Below are 17,921 nucleotides of genomic sequence, written 5' to 3'. Positions count from 1 at the left end.
TCTGACTCACTCAAGTCACATCGATTTAAGCAGCAGACACAGCTTTGCTCCTCGACCAGCTGGGCTTCTGAGAGACTTGCTGATTTGTTAATACGTGACCTCTGTGCTCTTTGGGACAACAGAAGCAAAATGAGACCATCTGAAGATTTAACACATTCACTTCAAATTAAGTTTCCTCCCAGATCCTTGGCTGATCCACCCCCACCCACCCGGCTGTCAGCTTGGATTCAACCACCCTGTAACAGGTGAGCTGGAGCAGAAGAATGAAAGCAGAATTCAGGAATTTGGGACAGGGTAGCTGCATGCTGAAAACGTTTGGAATTCAACAGGATGGAGGTGGATGTGATAAGTCAGCTTGGGAAAATGGAAGGAGATTAGCAAGATGCTCAAGTTTCAGCAAAGCCATAGGAAGGTCAGGCATAAATATACACACAGTACTGTGACAAGGCAGAGCAGCAGTAGTTATAGCTGAAGGTTTTCCATGACAGACATGGACATTTAAACAATGTACTGTTATCTTCAGTTGTTAAATTTGCTGTTATCCACAGGAATCATACTGATGTCTGGATTTTGGTGTGTGTTTATTTATGGGATTGGAAGTCACCAGGCTGTAGAACACAGTTTGAAAAACTGAACAGTTTCCCTGAACAGCCTTCACTGGTCCTGCAGGATACCTCTATAACACCTCTGAAGATCACATGAAAACTTAATAGTTGCTTCAACTTTCATTCTCCAGGACAGGACATTAATGCAAATATAACCCAACACTCCTCATTATTACAAGATGTCCTTAACAACTTAGCAAGCTTAAAGTGCAGCTCATTAAAACAGATCAGTTTCAGATGCAAAACTGATCTCCCTATACAACAAGCACAAGTAAGGCAGTTTTTCCAGTACAGTCTCCACCACTGTGTGATTGTTTTCCAAGATATGACTGGTTCTGCATCCAACTGAATGGCAACCTGAGTCAGAGACATCCCAGATGTCCAATGGCAATGGAATAAAGCTACACAGAGGAACAAACACAGGCAGAACACCTCTAGCATAAAAAAAAAAATGCAATGTACATGTAGGAGGTTTTTGTTTGGTTGAGTTCTATAGTGCAAGGGGGTTTTTGGATTCAGGTGGCGGGGGGTGGTTCTGTTCAAATAACACAAGAATATACACATCCTGCAGTTGTTTTGGGGTGGGGTGAGGTTTCTTTCAGTTGTTTTAAATACAGGAAGCATCAGCTATTTGGTAACCATGAAGAAAGGGACACTTCTCTTTTCAATATTAGGTTGCTTCTTCTGTTAACAGCAAAATTAAATAAAGCAGATCAGACACATACAAAAGAAAGTTCTATTTTGTTTTTTCCCCTTCCCTTTACAGATAGCAGATAACCTAATTGTTCCATTTTGACTAAATGGAGGAACATTGACCACAGCTAAACTTTAGCACCAAAAGAATTTTCTGGGAGTAAGAAATTTAGACAGCATCATAACTTTGCAAGATTACAATTTATTTCAAAAGTGTTCATTTAGAAGATCAGCTGCTAGCTAAGGTAGATTAAACTGGGTATTAAAATTATTCACTTTTGAAACGACAGGGGTAATTTCTGAATGTTTTTTACATTATCAATTTAAGAACTATGTCAGTCTGTACCCAAAAGTGATATGCACCGTTTAAATATAAGGTCACAATCAATGAATTACATGTAGACAAACAAATAACATACTCTCTGTCAAAGGGACAATGCTATACACACTATGTGAGTAAATTATTTTAGATTTAGGACTTTAAAGCACCTTACCAATGAGCATAAAGTTGCTTTGGTTAAAACATTCAAATAAACAGCAAACAGAGCAGGGAAAGAATTACTCATAACCCTACAACCACCACTCATCAGGAGAACAACTATAACTAGCAGACACCCTCCCAAGTGACAGAAGGCAGAGAGAGAAAACAAAAGGGAAAGTGACAATCAGCATGAGATTACACTCATGAGATTACAGCCTGAGATTACTACACTGCTAACAGGTGTCATCAGATGGAGAACTTTCCAAAGTCAGAGCTTTCCAGAAAAAATCTGCTTACAGTGTGCTGAACATCCTACAAGCCAGGCAGACCTTCCAGGGCAGTTTGCAAGCTCATACATCCCATTAAAAGCAGCAGTTGACCTCCTTTGAATGAAATATGAACCATTTTAGATCCACATCTCTCTGTCTCCCACATGAAGTTCAAGTTGCAAACAGTTGATGTGCAAAAGGCACTGGCTCCCAAACCATCCACTAAAGGTGCACTTGGACACATGGCAGGACCCACAGCCATGTCTAGAGGAAACTGAACTGCATTTAACCCAGAAACAAACCCAAACCAAACCCCAGCTCTTAAATATGCAAGAGAATGTTTCCGTTTTGAATCACTGTTCTTTCTGCATGAAAAAAATAAACAGGAGTACACCTGTGTCATGTTTCAATATATTCATTAAGCCTGCATATTAATTTCTAGTCACAAAAGAGAAACTTTTGCTTTTTTATCAAATACTCCATTGCAAAGAAAGCATTACTTTTACCTAGCCAATCTTGAAAAAAATTGCAGATATTTTCTTTCAATTCAAGTCAAAGTTGTGAGTATTCACTCTATTAATCCTTAGGTCATTTTAGTGGTTGGTTAAAAACAAAGGTTATTTGGAGAGCTAAAAGCATTTTAAAGGAGAAAAACTTTTTACTGAAGAGGTTAATTCTTCCACTGAGATTAAGAAACCTTTTCCCCCTTAACAACCGTGAACACTGTCACAACACACCATACTGAGACCTGATGTAACAAAAACAAGCATCCAATAAATAAGGTAAGAAGTTAAAACTCCTTTAAAAATGCACTAAATTTTGTTCTTTATCTCTTAATTTTAATTCTTACATGAATATATTAAAAAAGGCTTCACATGGCAATGCCAACATTCACATTTTGAATGGCAATGGACTTCTAAAGTATTCAAGTGCACATGTCTGGGAACAAAGGACAAAATCATGAACCTAGTGAGGACTGAAAGCACTTGTAGCATCACTGCTATGGACACAGAGATGACTGCTAAATAAAATGAAATACAAAAGATTAACTTGAAGAAAATAGGACTAAGTACTGCTTGGGATTACTAGAGACTGGAAGCTTTCAGAGATGGAGAGAACACATACATAAGAACTCTGCTCTAAGGAAAGCTTTTATAACTTTTTTCTTTGGAGTTTCACAGAATTACTCATTAATGAGACATTTTTCCCGCTAACCAGAAAAGTGACTGACCAAAATACTGCTAAGAGGTTGTGTGCACCCAGAGTGCAAGTCTGAAAAGTGAAACTTGAGACTGAATATGCTCAAGTCACCATAAATGCATCCAGCAGACAAAAGGCACTTGTATGCCTGTTTTGGGTGGGGGGAAAAGGGCAAAAAATTCATTGCTTCTAATCCAAGATCAAACATGTAAGGAAAAATCCCCCCGGAAGCAGCGAGCAGCATACCAATGAGTTTGGTCATCCTTCAAGACTGATTTAGCTACTGCCAAAACATAACTTCAGTAATTTAAACTGTTGTCCTATGAATTAACTGTTTAGACTGAGACAAAAATTCACAAAATCAGTCATTCAGTCAAATACAGAAACTATTAAGACTCTTCAGTCTAAATTTGCTAAAAGAAGGTTGCATAATGTCAATACACTCCTTGGAACAGAAATAATTGAGCATTTATTCTTTAAATTAATGCCAAAACAGTTATATTAATCTAGTTAAATGAAAGTTTTAAAATGCCATTAGCATCCAAAGGAAAAAAGTGGAAGTCTTAAATGGCATGAACAGAAAAACTAGTCATGAATGATGCCTCTTGCTGTAGTAGTATTTTCAATCACCTATAAAGGCAAATAAATCCTACCAACACATGAAACGTGTTACATTTCTTACAGTGGTGAAGAAAGGCACGTGATGGATCCCTGTCACTTTCTCAGGCAAACACTAAATCAAAACTACCATTCCTGACAGGATGTCAGGATGTAAAGTTCCTTTACAAAGTAGTGTCAGAAACTTGTGCCAGCAGCACATTTCATAATAAACTTAAGATCCCTAAACTTACCTTTTCCATTTAAGTATGATGTCCCTATTCAATTGCAAAATTCATGAAAACTAATAGATATTTATATCTGAGCATGTAGCTCAAAAATTTTCTACAGAAACATACTGCACTACAAAAATAATTATTTTTCTTGTTTCTTTGAAAGAATGAACCCAGTCACTCCAACATAAATTAACCAGATCTGCCAAACTACCATTATGGGTGTGCAAAGTACAGCACAATATAATATAAACAATGCCATAGCTTTTATGTTCATGCTATAAAGAACAATTATGTTTTAAATGAGGATTTAATTTCAAGAAAAATACTGAAATAAGGTTGCTGGAATTTCTGTTGGGTTAAGGGGATCAACTCTGCATTTAACAACTGCTGAAGATCTGTGGAGGCCACCTCCTGTTTACTGTAATAAATTAAGCCTTGTGGTTTCAAAAAAACCTACATCACAGAAAGCCACAAAACAGATGAGACATTCTAAAACACAGAATCACATCTAATCACAAGTTTCCAGTATCTAAAATTTACTTGTAGAAAAGATAGGAATTGTTCCCTTCACAAGGACATACTTATCTCATTCTTTCATCAAAAATCTCTCTTGAAAACATGTTAAGAACCAAATTACTTTCCAATGAAAATCAATATTAGTTTATTTTTGTTGCCACAAAGCATTCCAGACAATAAAAATATTCTGTATTATAAAAAAGGGGGGAAAAAAATCTACTGAACTTTACTAGTGTTTCTCTTTGCCAACAGAACTTGAAGAATTAAAATGGAATTCACAGGCTGAACTAGGTTTTCAGACATTTTAATATTATAAAGCCTTGGGTGAAAGTGACAGCATTTATATCAAAATAATCTTCTAATTTCTTCTCTTCTACCCACATGCTACCTTGAGCTCTGGACAGATCTTTATTCATGTCTTTTATCTTGCCTGCAGTAGTACATCACTAGGGACGTGCAGTTTTGCCTGACTGGTGATTTGTTTGCTGGGAGCACTAAAGAAAGAGTGTTTTGTTTGCAGGATCCTGTCCCTTGGCATGAAAGTGAAGACATAGGAAACATGAAAGGTGCTGTTTCTCTAAAAAACTTACACATTGAGACCAGGAAGGGCCTTAAATAAATGCAGTTTCATTGTTAAATTATTTTTATCAATTTATGTAATCAGTTAGGATAAACTGGGGAAAAGCCATCTTCTAGAAGTGCAAGTTGCAGGTGTAAAGTCTTACTGGCAAACAGACAACCATTTTTCCAAAACTTCTTCTACAACATCTTCAAGATGCAGCCTTTTCTGCCTTGTTATCTAGTCAGGCAAAATCCATCTTTCACAAAATTAAATTGTTCTGGCTTCCAACAAGCCCCACATTTCCTAATCTTCGAAAGACTCAACTGCCTTCCTGCCTTGTCTCTTCAGCCACATTAATTCACAACAGCACAACCATCCAATCCTCCTGCTTCTCTCATCACATCCAGTATGAAAATCTGCTTTCTGATACCCTTCAGGGCTCAGATTTGCTCGTTTTGCAACACCTTTTCCCCTCAATTAGATCAACCTTTGGCAAAGCATCCAACAAACACTTCTGTATTCTCTTCCAGGAGACCCCTAACACACAAAGGCACTGGAAAAGAAGAAGCAACGATAATTTCTCCATCAAAACAACATTCAGCTGCCAGTATGACACTCAGCAGTCAGAGTGATGATGTATGGCAACTAACACTTCTTAGGCACTCAAGTTGATTTTCCACAGATCCCCAGACAATCCACAAGCTCTTACTGCAAGAATTGGGAGCTCCAGGCTGGCACAGCACAGGCACAGCATTAAAAGTGCAATTAAGCAGCAATTGTTAAGGTTACACTTGCAATCTTGCAATCCCATTACAAAAACTTAGTTATCTCTGACCAAAAGCCACCAAGTCTTTGATGAGGGGTGCAAGCTGACTGCAGAACACTCTGCTAGCACAGTAACAGCAGAGACTCACACCTTTCCATTAGAGGCTATTCTGACCCAGCTGCAAAGACCCACATGCAACACCTGTGGAGTCAGGGCTGCTTAGGAGCAAGGATTGAAGGGAGCATCAGACAACATTTAAAAAAATATTTCCCATGCATTTTTCTCTTTAACTCAAAATACTACAACACTGTTCCTTATTACAAAAACAAAAAAGTAAAAATCAACAACAATACTATTCAGTTTGGCTCCTTGAAGAAAAAGCAATTTTTAATAAGTTGTGCAAAATTGTCCAAAGACTAAATTTTAAGGAAGCTTTGTTAATGTAAAAACCAACATACTTCACATTGCACTGAAGAGTTCATCAAAATTCAGCTGTAGGCAAAGCAAGCATGTGTTGGATCAGCTCAGACTTCCTGAAATGCCATTTACAAGCAGTGAATTTCAGGTAAGCCACATGCACTAAAAAGGAAGTGAGACTAATGGAACAGGATTCACTACAATGAACTCCATAATACAAAACCATATTTAAAAACAGTGCAAGTAATTCTTGTTTTATGCAAACCATTCTACTGCAAAATTAGCTTTTACAGCACACAGAGCATTGCTAAAGCAGCAGAAACACCTGGTTTGTGAAAAATACACCCTGGCAAGCAGGAAGCACACCAGCAAAGGACACATTACCAATGTGCAGAGATAAAGCTCCAGAAGATACATTGCTTTGCCCTCACCTCCCTAAAACACTTCCCAAAACAGCTCAGAAGGACTCCTATACCAAATCAGAAGACAGGCTGCTTCACTGCATAGCCACTGCAACCTTTAATGAGACCTTGTAGAGCAGAAAAATAAACCTCTTGTGCTGTACTTGAAGAAAGGAAAACCCTCCTACAGTCTTAATGAAATCTAATCTACAATCTCAAAACCATTCAGCAATTTCAACCTCTGCATAACATTTGGAAGAACACAACTGTGCTTCTGTGCTCCCAAGCTAAACAGGATTATTTCACTGCCTAAGTACACTGGCATCTTGGCTCGCAAGTCAATCCCCATCTTGGCAGTTAGGGGCCAATTCCTAAATTCAACTCCAAGAGGGACTAGTCTGACAATACCAGAGTCATTGTAGAATTCCAAAGCTAACAGGGTTGCCTTGTACATAAAGATTTATGTAACTTAAGCTTAAAATCAGATTTGTCTGTTAACACATTAAGGGAGATGTAGAAGAATACATAGCTGGAACACACTTCTACAAAATTTTAATCCACTATCCCATGTCTGCCACAAGTCATCTGAGGCCTCTCTTTGTACATGACTTCTAAAGTTTATCTGTTCCAAATGAGCTTTTCTGCCCATATTAATGGCCTAGAAGATGGCACTGCTTCCATCCTCTGCCTTGTGTCTCAGTGAACAGCTCAGCCTGCTGCAGCCTCAGAGAGAGCAGGGACAGAAGCTCTTCCCACCAACACCTCACCTCAAACAGGGCAGGCATCTGAAACTTCCCCCATATCTACAAGTAGCAGATGACCTCAGGTCAGGGCTCTGTGCAAGGACAGATTTAAACCACTGCACTGAACATAAAGTAGTAGAAAGCAGAATTTTTACGATGCTGAGGTTTATCTATTAAAACACCGTCTTAAATATTCTTCTGGATTTTAAATCAGATAATCAACTTGGATTTGCATAATGAACCAAATTTAAACTCACATATCTAGGGTAAAATTAATCAAATTATTATTAGCTGGCCCAACAGCACCTAATCAATTTAATTTAGAAGTGTTCTTCAAATGCTTGTGAACTTAGAGATTTCCCATCTCTTCAGTATTCTGTAAAGGATGTGCATTTCATCTGCATTTTCCAAACCTCATAAAGTCTTTCCCTGATATAAGTCACCTGTGGTTACAATTTCAGCATATTAAAGCTCATTCATCATCACCCATACTTAATAAATTCACAGTGATGAAGTAAACTCTGCTGACAAAAGGTTGATTAGATAAGTATTGCATATAAGAAAAAAACTGTACATAACAAATCCAGCAAAGTGAAAGAAAAACCTGTATTGTCTCCACAAAGACAACAGGACCATGACATTTGGATCCCACCTTTTCCTCACTACCAAGTGAAAAAAATCCTGGTATGAAACCAGCTGCTGACTGTCAATTACTTTAAGAGCATGAAGCTTTATGTGGTTACAGAGAGGAAAGGCCAACAGAACATATTAATTAGTCCATTCATCAGGAAACTGAATAGCTTAGATACAGCATGTCCCTCCAGTGTCCAGCTTGTCACATACACCCCTGATCTACTGACTACCAAGGGCACAGCTCAAGTACCTTCCACTATTGTACAAATTAGACTCACTCAGAAATGGGCAGATGTCAAGTTGAACAAGGCACCCTCATTCAGCCTGTCCAGAAAAAACATCAGCACCAGGAATGTTGTGCATGTCTGAGTTTTGGTTGAACTTCATATTAAATATTATCCACTGCACTTAAGAATTAATATTTTTGAAGTTTATTCATTTAGGAGTCAATACTACATGAAAATGAAAAAGCTTTATTGGACATTTGTTCTTCATTAGCAAAGCTACATTTTAACTCAATAGACTAAGCTGCAAGGTATATTTCAAGCCCTTTAAAACCTTTTAGCATTCAAAAGGCAAAATGTTTTTCCATTTTTCACCAGAAATTCTATACATCAAGTACATGGTAATAATCACAAAAAGAACAATGGCAACAGGCAAAAAGCAATTTCCTTTATACAGCTCACAAACTTGATAAATACTTCTCAAGATATTACAGCATAAAGCTTAAAGCCAAGGTTATGATCAGGTAGAACTGAAAAAGGAAACAGTTCTTTCAGCTCCATCCTGCACCAAAAAGTTAATTCAATTCTCAACTTATCCCATTCTATTTTACACACATTCACCCTTGCAATAATGCCATAAGACCTAACAGAACTGTCACGAAGATATCACCTGTTATTGCAGTTACTAATGCTGACACAGAGCAGTATTAATGCAGGCAAATCCCAAAATACTTTTCTTGGTGGGTGTCATTGGCTCTGAGCCTCATCCACTCAAGTACCAGAGCACAACCTCACCCAGCCCAGTGCTGAAGACCATGAAAAGCAGACTGCTGTGCAACTGGAAGGTCCTTAACAGCAACCATCTGTACAAATTAAATGCTAGCCCCACAAAATAACTGCTGTCTATTTTATAAAAAGTCTTTTCTGAAAATGACCTCACTAAGATATAGTCAACATCTGTAAATAAGCTCCAGGAAAAATGTATGTATTACAATAACTGTAGCATCACCATAAGAACACTTCAAGATACATAGACTGATAATTGGAATATTTATACCTAAACCTCTTGTTTAATCATTTTAAAAAATTGATCAAGTTGCAATTTTATTAAGCAGATTATAGTAAAGAGATTTTTTTATATTAGATATTTTTAAATAATTAAATAATGAAGATTATTGCATATTATTATTGTTACTCAGCCAACTGCAGCTAAGATTTCACAGACTTTGTCCACAAGAGATCTCAACATAACAGAGTGAAGTAAATCAACACTATCTCCTGGGCAAGTCAGCTGGATCAGGACAAGGATTTCTTCTGCTACTTTATCAAGACTCCAGCATCTGGCCAGGAGATTGTTATAAAGAAATCCTCACACAGCCTTCCTGAACCAGCAAGCAGAGCCTGGAAGAAGCCAAGGCAAAGATGACTGCAAGCCAACATTATCTTTAAGTTGATTTTCTCTTGAGTGAAAGCAAGACAGGTTTTCACATCAGGCACTATTTGCAGATGCCAAACCAGAATGAGGACATTAAGCAATAGTGATGTCTTCTATATTAAACAAATCACAAAACCATATCTATGAAAATATCCAAAAAGCTCCAGGGAGGGAAGTCTAAAAACCATTTAACCTTTCTCTTAGATCTAGGTAACAGGAAAGGCAAATCACATGTAGAAACCCAAACTGGTTCCTGCCTAGGAGTTAAAGCAATTACTAGTTTATTGCAATAAAAGGATTTTTCTTCAATTTAAGAAAAGAATAAAGAAAAAATTTTCACTGTGTAGCTTTAATGCTATAAACATCAGAAAACTTAGAAATAAAGGTGCCTGAGGTAAGAGCAGTTCTTCTAACTTGAGCTCTTCCTTGCCAAGAAAAGCACTGAAGTTGTCCACAAAGGCACTGTTCCCCTAGATAATTATCATCAGAACAAAGCAGCAGCTCCAGAGTATCAAAGTTTATGGTTTAAAAGAAAGCACTCAAGACCACACTGCTCATATTATACTTACAACAAAAAAAAATGTGCACAACGACTATAATGGAAAAATCCTAAAATAACATGCTGCTTTAATTCACAACTGTTACTGGAAATCTGGCCAAAAAATAGGAAACACTGGGACTAATTACTCCAAAGGAATGAGCTGGCTGAGGAGCTTACAGCAGTAAAAGCACAGCATTTTTATGGAATCCATCTGAAAAATAAAGACATTGCATCACCTAATTGTGCTCTCTAAAAATGACCTTGTCTCCACAAAAGCAAATCCTTTAAGTACATATTTAGGTACGGTTACATTCCATCATGGAAGTTCTTCCTTTCCTGTAATATTTAAGATTGCTACTATTCCCATCATCTTTACAGCAGATATAGCAGACTTGCAATCCAAAACTGGACAAGGACAATAAAGTGTTAAGAGCCTGGCATGCAAAATAAGCTTCTGTAAGTAACGAGTTAACCCTGCTGAAGTTCCCCCATACCCACCACGGCAGGGGTTTTACTGCTGTCTAGAACACTTTCAGCAGTCAATGGTAAAAACCTTTGCAGACTGATCAGTACAGACAAGTAAAGCACTGTGGTTAATCACTCATGAAGCCATACATTGCTCTGGCCTCCAGCTCTTTCCCAACAAGCTTTGTCCACGGTTCCCACGAAGGGCTCTACACTCTCAGCTTTCCAGACCCAAATGAAAATATGTAAGATAAATGGCACAGTTATTTTAAGTTAGATAATTTTAAAAAATAAAATCATTCCCACATTAGCATTTTGGGGTTTTTAGAAAACACAGTTACTCACAAAGAGTCTCTCCACATCATCTCTGACAAGCGGAAATATCTCCTCTGTTCTTCATGCACCTGTAGTCAAACAGAAAAGAACTGAAGCAGAGTCACAGACAGACACCCCCAAATAGCACCTGGCTCTCCAATCCCGTGGATTTTCACAAAACAAACCAAGATTTGTTCCAAACATTCAAGCACAATCTATCTGTTTCCCCATTTCACTTACTTTCTCTGGTAAAATTACAGAGATGAAGGAGCGCAAAAGCAAGAAAAGTGCTTCTTGTTTGCATGCATTAGGCTGCTCTTTGCTGTGGAAACAAGGATGAATTATGAAAACTAATCAAGTGAACAGAGAGCACATGCCCTAGATTTTTCAAATAATCTCTTGGTTTAACCCAGTTGCTCCTGAGCCTGCCTATCCCATGAACAATTTACTAAAATGGAAGCTGTGACTCATTAAAGGCACCTTTTAAGAGAGAGAAACAGCTCAAATTATTTCTAAGCAAGACGTAATCACATTAATTTGTATAAAAGAGGCCAAAATCTTAATGACTTCCATTTCTGAGATCTAATACAGTTGATAAACAAACTCCTCTTTTTTTCTGTCTCAAGAGTATGGTATCTTACAGCTTTTAACCAAAATGAAAGACTACATACTATATCCTGGTGAGTGAAATCACACCTCCACTTGAAGGGACAGTGAAAAAGTTGTAACATTTCTATTTGCTGACATTTATTTCTTAGTAAACATTGAAAAATATAATCTATGCAGTACCCCTGAAAAGATCCACACTTCAGATTTTTGATCTTTTATATATTTTACATTTATAAACATAACTGAATGACAAAAACCTAGTAGTTGTATGCATTGAGTATTTCTTTAAATCAGTTTGCTATTAATTTACAGCCTGAAGACTAAATTCATTTTCTTAGTCAGTACTTTTAAGATACAAAATCAAATTTTTAGGTAAGGTCACAGTGGTAATTTATATATAACAGAAAATAAAAACTTCTGCAAATCATCCTCTCTTTTCAACTGCTTTGTACCAAGACAAATAAAATTTTGACTTCAGAGACTAGACACAAGTTCTCCTAATTAAAAAGCCTGTCTAAAATCTTATTTTGCTAAAGCAGACTTAGACATTTAGTGGAAGGAGAAAACACACAGTATTTGTAAGCATGAATTATAAATTCAGTGTGTGCTTTGCAATACTTTAAACGTGCCACAACTGAGACAGCATCAAACAGAATGGTTTAACAGCACCTAACCTGCCCACTCCCTCCCACTGACACTACAGCAGCTGGCAGAATACAGTGGTTCTTACTCTTGGTGTTGATACACCTCAGGACATCCTCTTGTTTCAAATAAACTTTAGGTTTTCCTCTGTTAAAGAAGTCTGCTGGGTAAATGGGATGGGTTTCATCCATCCTTCATCACAAAACTAGCATTCAGAAAGTGCCACATCACCTGAGTTGTTCTCCTACCATCATTACTCCATTATTTGTGAAGTTCTGTGTGATGTACAGTGTGGTTACTGCAATTAGGATGGGTGCTTAAGTCTCAGTCCTTGTTTTACCATGCTGTGGACATTACACAGGCTCCTCTAACGAGACCAAAACATTGCACAACAGTATGAAGAGATTAAAAAAAAATCCATATTAAATTAGAATGTTTCATATTCTAATATGAATATGAAATTTTCAACTTAAAAGTTCAGAAAAATATAAAATCTCAGAAAAATTTTAGCTAACTTTCATCTTTAACAGTAGAGATTCTATCATCCTCAGCGTTGATTCTATAAATATCTATAAATTCTAAGAATATGAGAAATTCACATTTCTGTTTATACCTCTGCCACAGAAAGGACAAATCTGATCACCAGCATAAACTTGCATCCCACTGCCAGGAGCTGAATTTCTCACTACTGTGCAAGGTTCTGAGGTCCTTGGTTTGCAGGGTTTGCTCTTATAGTTTTTGCTATATTTTGCCATCATTCTTTCAGAAACACAAAAAGAAGTGCTATATTAATGAATAAGGATTCATTTCCTATATAAACCATTACATTTATTCTAACCATCTTCAGCCCAAATACAGGAAGACAATTTAAATGAGGTGTGGTTGAGACCCATGTGAAATTGTTGAGCATTCCTAACAAATTAAACTACTTCTAATTTCAAGTCCATAAGGCAAACACACTACATGCATTGTCACTGAATGCAACTCACGTGGTGGACACCCTGTGAAACTTATTTTTATGCCTGTAATTCATCTGTCAGGAAGCTCTAGATTATCCAGGGTTGATAGTGCACACTGTTTATGTAGGCTATTTGTATCAGTTACAGCCAGCTCTTCAGAAACAGCAGCAAATTAGTGACACAAGACATGCCAAGGAGTGACAAAGTGTGCAGGGCACAGTGAGGGAGCCATTGAATGGACAAGCCTGAGGGACAAACATGAGCACCCAGGGAACATGAGAAACACTCATCAGGTCAGAGGCCAGATCTCAGCAAACATCACTCCTACAGCAGGCAAGTTTTAAATGATTCCCAGAAATCACAAAGCAGATGCTGGGATTGAGTCTGACCTACAGTGATAACATAGTCCTTCCTCCAGCACAGCAGACAACCTAAAAAACAACTGCTGGAAAACAGAGTGCTCATGAAATCCAAGGGAGCAAGAGGCTGAATTCTCACTTGGGAACATTACTGAGAGAACGTACAGAGAGACACGAAACAACTAGGTTGTTTAGTGCGGTGCTTTATTGAGGGCCCTGGGGTCTGAGGACTAGTGTCCAAAGTCAGAGCCCACCGTTCCCCTTTTTCGTCAGGTTTTTATATCCTTTTACAAAGTGATCTACATACAAAAGTACACATTCTTCAAGACAATACAGTTATATAAATCTCGTAGATATTATTTCTAAAAGTCATAAATTCTACACGCTTGTCTACTCAAAACTATAGGTTACCCCCCTTTAATCCCCCTTGCTTGTCTTTCCACCACCAGAACCCTTTATCATTTATTATACATTAACCTTTATCATTTATTATTTCACTGTGTTCTACATGCTCTACTAGATCCTTTAATTATTAGTTTGTGGTTCTTAGTACATTCCCAGGGCCTGCTTGTGAACTGCTGCTTTCCAAGCCTTAGCATAACTACTGCTATTGCTATATCTACATTAGTTCTTTTTCTCGTTATTTCGGTATCAGGGTCACAGTCCCATGTTATTTGGTTACACCCAACTACCACTTGCCCACCTTGAGCTGGATCAAACCAGCCAGCTGCACAAGCCAACAGCAAACAGCTGTCAGGGGACAGCAGTGCCAGCACAGCCAGTGCTGCCTCCCACCAGAAGGACAGGGAGATGCCACAGACCCCCAGCACCCACTGTGCAAAGGGAGGAGGAGGCAGCACTGCCCCTTCAACAGCAACTGATTAAATCTGACATTGAAAAAACAGTGGCTTTAATCTCTAAAGAAGTAATAACAAGATGATTTCTCTCTAAATACAGAGAATACATGCCTAAAGAAGTATTATCATCTTAGCAGTTGGATGCAGACCAGCCTGATGTAGGCAGTTTTCAGCATGAACTTTGTACATATTTCTGGACAATAGCACAGCCTCCCAGTGTTTATAACAGCATCAGAGTTGCTTTACTCAAGAGCAGCAGTAACCTGTATCAACTATCACCTGATATTCATAACCAAGTAGAATAATTTACTAACTTCCACCCACAGACCAAAAGTACTTAAACATTTTCCATAAAAATCGAGTCCAGACACAAAAGAAACCCCATATTACAGAAAACAGAGCTGAAGCTACCAACTAGTTTCAGTCAGGCAAAGTCCTGAATTTTGAAAACTCAAGTGTCATAAAGGAAGTCAACAGCTGAAATACAACTCTAGGGAGCAGAACAAATCTTATTCTAATGGAAATTTTGCAAAAGAAATCTTACCCACCAAAAGCAGTGCTACCATGCTTGTCAGCTGCAGTTACAGAAAGGCCTTCATTAATGTACTTTAAAAATATGTTTGATAAAAATTCTTTTCAACCTATTTAAGGAACACAAAATAAAACAAGCTTCAGCATGCTCACACAAGCTTAGAAGTCTTCAGTAATACTTCAAGTATTAAAAAACCCCAAGCTTCTTGGTATAGTATTTCACTCACACAGAAAGAGAAAACAGTTCCCTGAAGCAGGTCGAGTCATTAATGCACCATGTACAAATCACACCTAAGTAAAACACCTGCAGTTTAAAATGGCACCATAGGCAAGAAGAGAATGCTGTGTTATACTGAATAGCTGTGCTAAGCCAACAGACCTAGGTTGGACACCCTTATATTATACTCTCAACACTGGGAGCTTCAGCAATTACAGCATAGCTTAATTCAGTCCCAAGGAATTAATGGACTTCTCTCCCATTTCCTTGAGCCCAAACGAGATCATCTCCCCAGCCTGGGACCAAAGAAAGGGGGACAAGGAATAGGCTGCAGGTGACACACTAGAGTGACAGCGAGTCTAAGATGTCAGCACAGGGAGGGGACAGGGATGCAGCAGGGACCAGTGGCCCAAAACACAAGAAGGCAAGCGTGAGACAAGGCAGCTCCCTGCCAGAGCCACAATGACCTGACAGGTTAAGGACTCACCTGGGGTCACATCAGCTCTGTTCCTGGACAGCAGCACTGCTCTGCCTCTTCTGCCCTTGGCTCAAACATCTGTACCTTCCTGTCACCCCAGCAGCAACTCCAAGCATTGTTCAGGAGCTGTGCACAGCTCCTGGATGGTGGCAGCTGCCCAAAATGCTGTTGTCCTCCTACTGCTGCTCCTACAGCCACAAAGTAGAGCAGTCCCCTACCAGTGACAATGCCCATAACTCCCATTTGTCCATGTCTGGACAACAGAACAACTTCCATGCCACCCCTCTCCTAAAGGCAATGTGACCTTCTGCCTCTGTGCATGACTGGAGGAAGGTTTTTAATCATTGTCTCCCAAGAGTGCTGACAATACAAAGCCAGGAGTCTTACCCTCCATGGATTGCTTCCATTTGCCAGGGACTCTGTTCTGGATGGGCTGTGTCACAGATTGAGCTACCAGCTACTACTCTGGAATCATTAATGACAAGGCCAGTTCACATCAGACTGGAAACAAATGGTAAAAACAGGAAGCAAAAGCCTGTGAAGTTTCCTAGTGAAACAATGCACATGCACTTCAGCAGACTGAAATCTTCCAGTCTTCACAATAGCCAGCATACATTACCTGGCAATAAAAGCAAGAAAAGAGCTCAGAACATCAAAGCCCATTTTCCCATTTTCTGCTGTAAAACCTTTTGGCACCTTCTTCTGTATCACATACCAGAGTATGCACTACCTGCATCACTGAGAAATTGAATCCTCGGTATTTCCTTACTGCTACCTTTCAAGTGCCCTTATGACAAGCCACCTTGAAATCTTTTTCCACTGAATTCCAAGCCTTCCCACCTGCTGTTACTTGCATCAACAATGTCCTTTGCCTACATCCTTGGGAGAGGAAAAATCTACACATGCAAATAAAAGACCTGAGAAAAATGCTCCTAGATCAAGTCAAGTCAGTCAGTATGATTTCCAGCACCAGTCACTGTCAGCAAGCTTACTAATTTTGCAGTGCTGTTTATGGATGAAGGGGAAGACTAAGGGAACAGCTCTACACCAGGCACTAGTTCTCCTTTATTTTCTTTCTAAATCTATTTTGAGCAGACCTTGAAACAGCACAAACCCTGAACTGACAATTCAGGACACACCAGGTCAGAAAGGTACCCAGAGCACAACACAGCTCACACCACTCCCTGCCTTATCATAAACCTCCATAAATGACATGGGAGCTGAGTAAGATGCACTTAATATGTTTGGTCATTCAGCTCTAGTTAGTGGCACATGGATGTTTTCTAACACAACAGCTTTAAAAGCAAAATGAGATTTGGATTTCTGATGATAATGTCCATTTCTAGCACAAGTAAGAACCTCCCAAACACAAAGACCTTGAATACCAGCATACCAACAATCCAGCTTTTTCGGCTCCAACAACCACCTTGAAAGAAAAACCAGAAGAAAAGCCACAGAACCTTTAGATAACTGATTGGCAGGGAACAAAATAAAGAGGTCATTCTAGATGTCCCAACCTCTCAAACAGTGAATTTGCTAAATAAGACAGCTCAAAATGAAGGAATATTTTACCTCTGTGCTGCTTAAATTGTTAGCTCAGTCAATCCATGATCAGAAAAAGTAAACCAAAGCTTTAGCTGCATTCTGGAAAGATTTCAAAGCTATTTAATGTTCTACAAATATATACATTTATCTTTTCCAGGTAAGCTGAACAAACTTCTCAGAAAGCCAAAAGTAACCAGTCTTAGCAGAATCTGCTTGAGTTACATACCCTACTTTGTACAAAGCACTAAGCTTCCTGTGTCTTTATCAGCTCTCCTAATAAAGAACATAAGGCTCTGATTTGCTCTACAAGAAATTACCAATTCTAGTTTGTTCATCAAAAGAGAGTTCTGATATTTTCAAGATATTAGCAGTGCCTAACATCTCAAGTATATAAAGCAGCTTTGGAAAGCCCTTGGGAAAAAACTGCTCCCACAGAAAAATTAAACATGACATGATCCTATAAAAGTCCTACAAAAGAAAATAAAATATTTTTTTCATTTGAACATTTGCATAACACATAAGTATTTACACTGTTGTGAAAAGTTTAGATTACAGGAATTTTCCAGAGATGTACATTTCAATGGACTCTATCCAAATTATTGTATGTAACAATACAAAAGCCTTC

At 38.4% G+C, this 17,921-nt stretch overlaps 1 protein-coding gene across 5 annotated transcripts in view; it reads right to left on the bottom strand.

The window, feature by feature from the left end:
- KLHL13 (kelch like family member 13) overlaps positions 1-17,921 on the bottom strand; it is a 76,429-nt gene that overhangs the window by 47,207 nt on the left and 11,301 nt on the right. For 3 of the 5 annotated variants that reach the window (XM_033072174.1, XM_033072168.1, XM_033072173.1), the window contains one exon: positions 11,130-11,188. The exons of the other annotated variants lie outside the window; for them this stretch is intronic. In XM_033072174.1, coding sequence (XP_032928065.1) covers positions 11,130-11,149 — 20 coding nt within the window. In that variant the 5' untranslated portion in view covers positions 11,150-11,188. The remainder of the gene's footprint in view (positions 1-11,129; positions 11,189-17,921) is intronic. 5 annotated transcript variants of the gene reach the window in all.

This window comes from Catharus ustulatus, chromosome 14 (assembly GCF_009819885.2).
Source record: "Catharus ustulatus isolate bCatUst1 chromosome 14, bCatUst1.pri.v2, whole genome shotgun sequence".
Lineage (NCBI taxonomy): Eukaryota > Metazoa > Chordata > Aves > Passeriformes > Turdidae > Catharus > Catharus ustulatus.
Note: the sequence above shows the minus strand (reverse complement) of the source record. Positions and strands in the feature narration are given on the sequence as shown.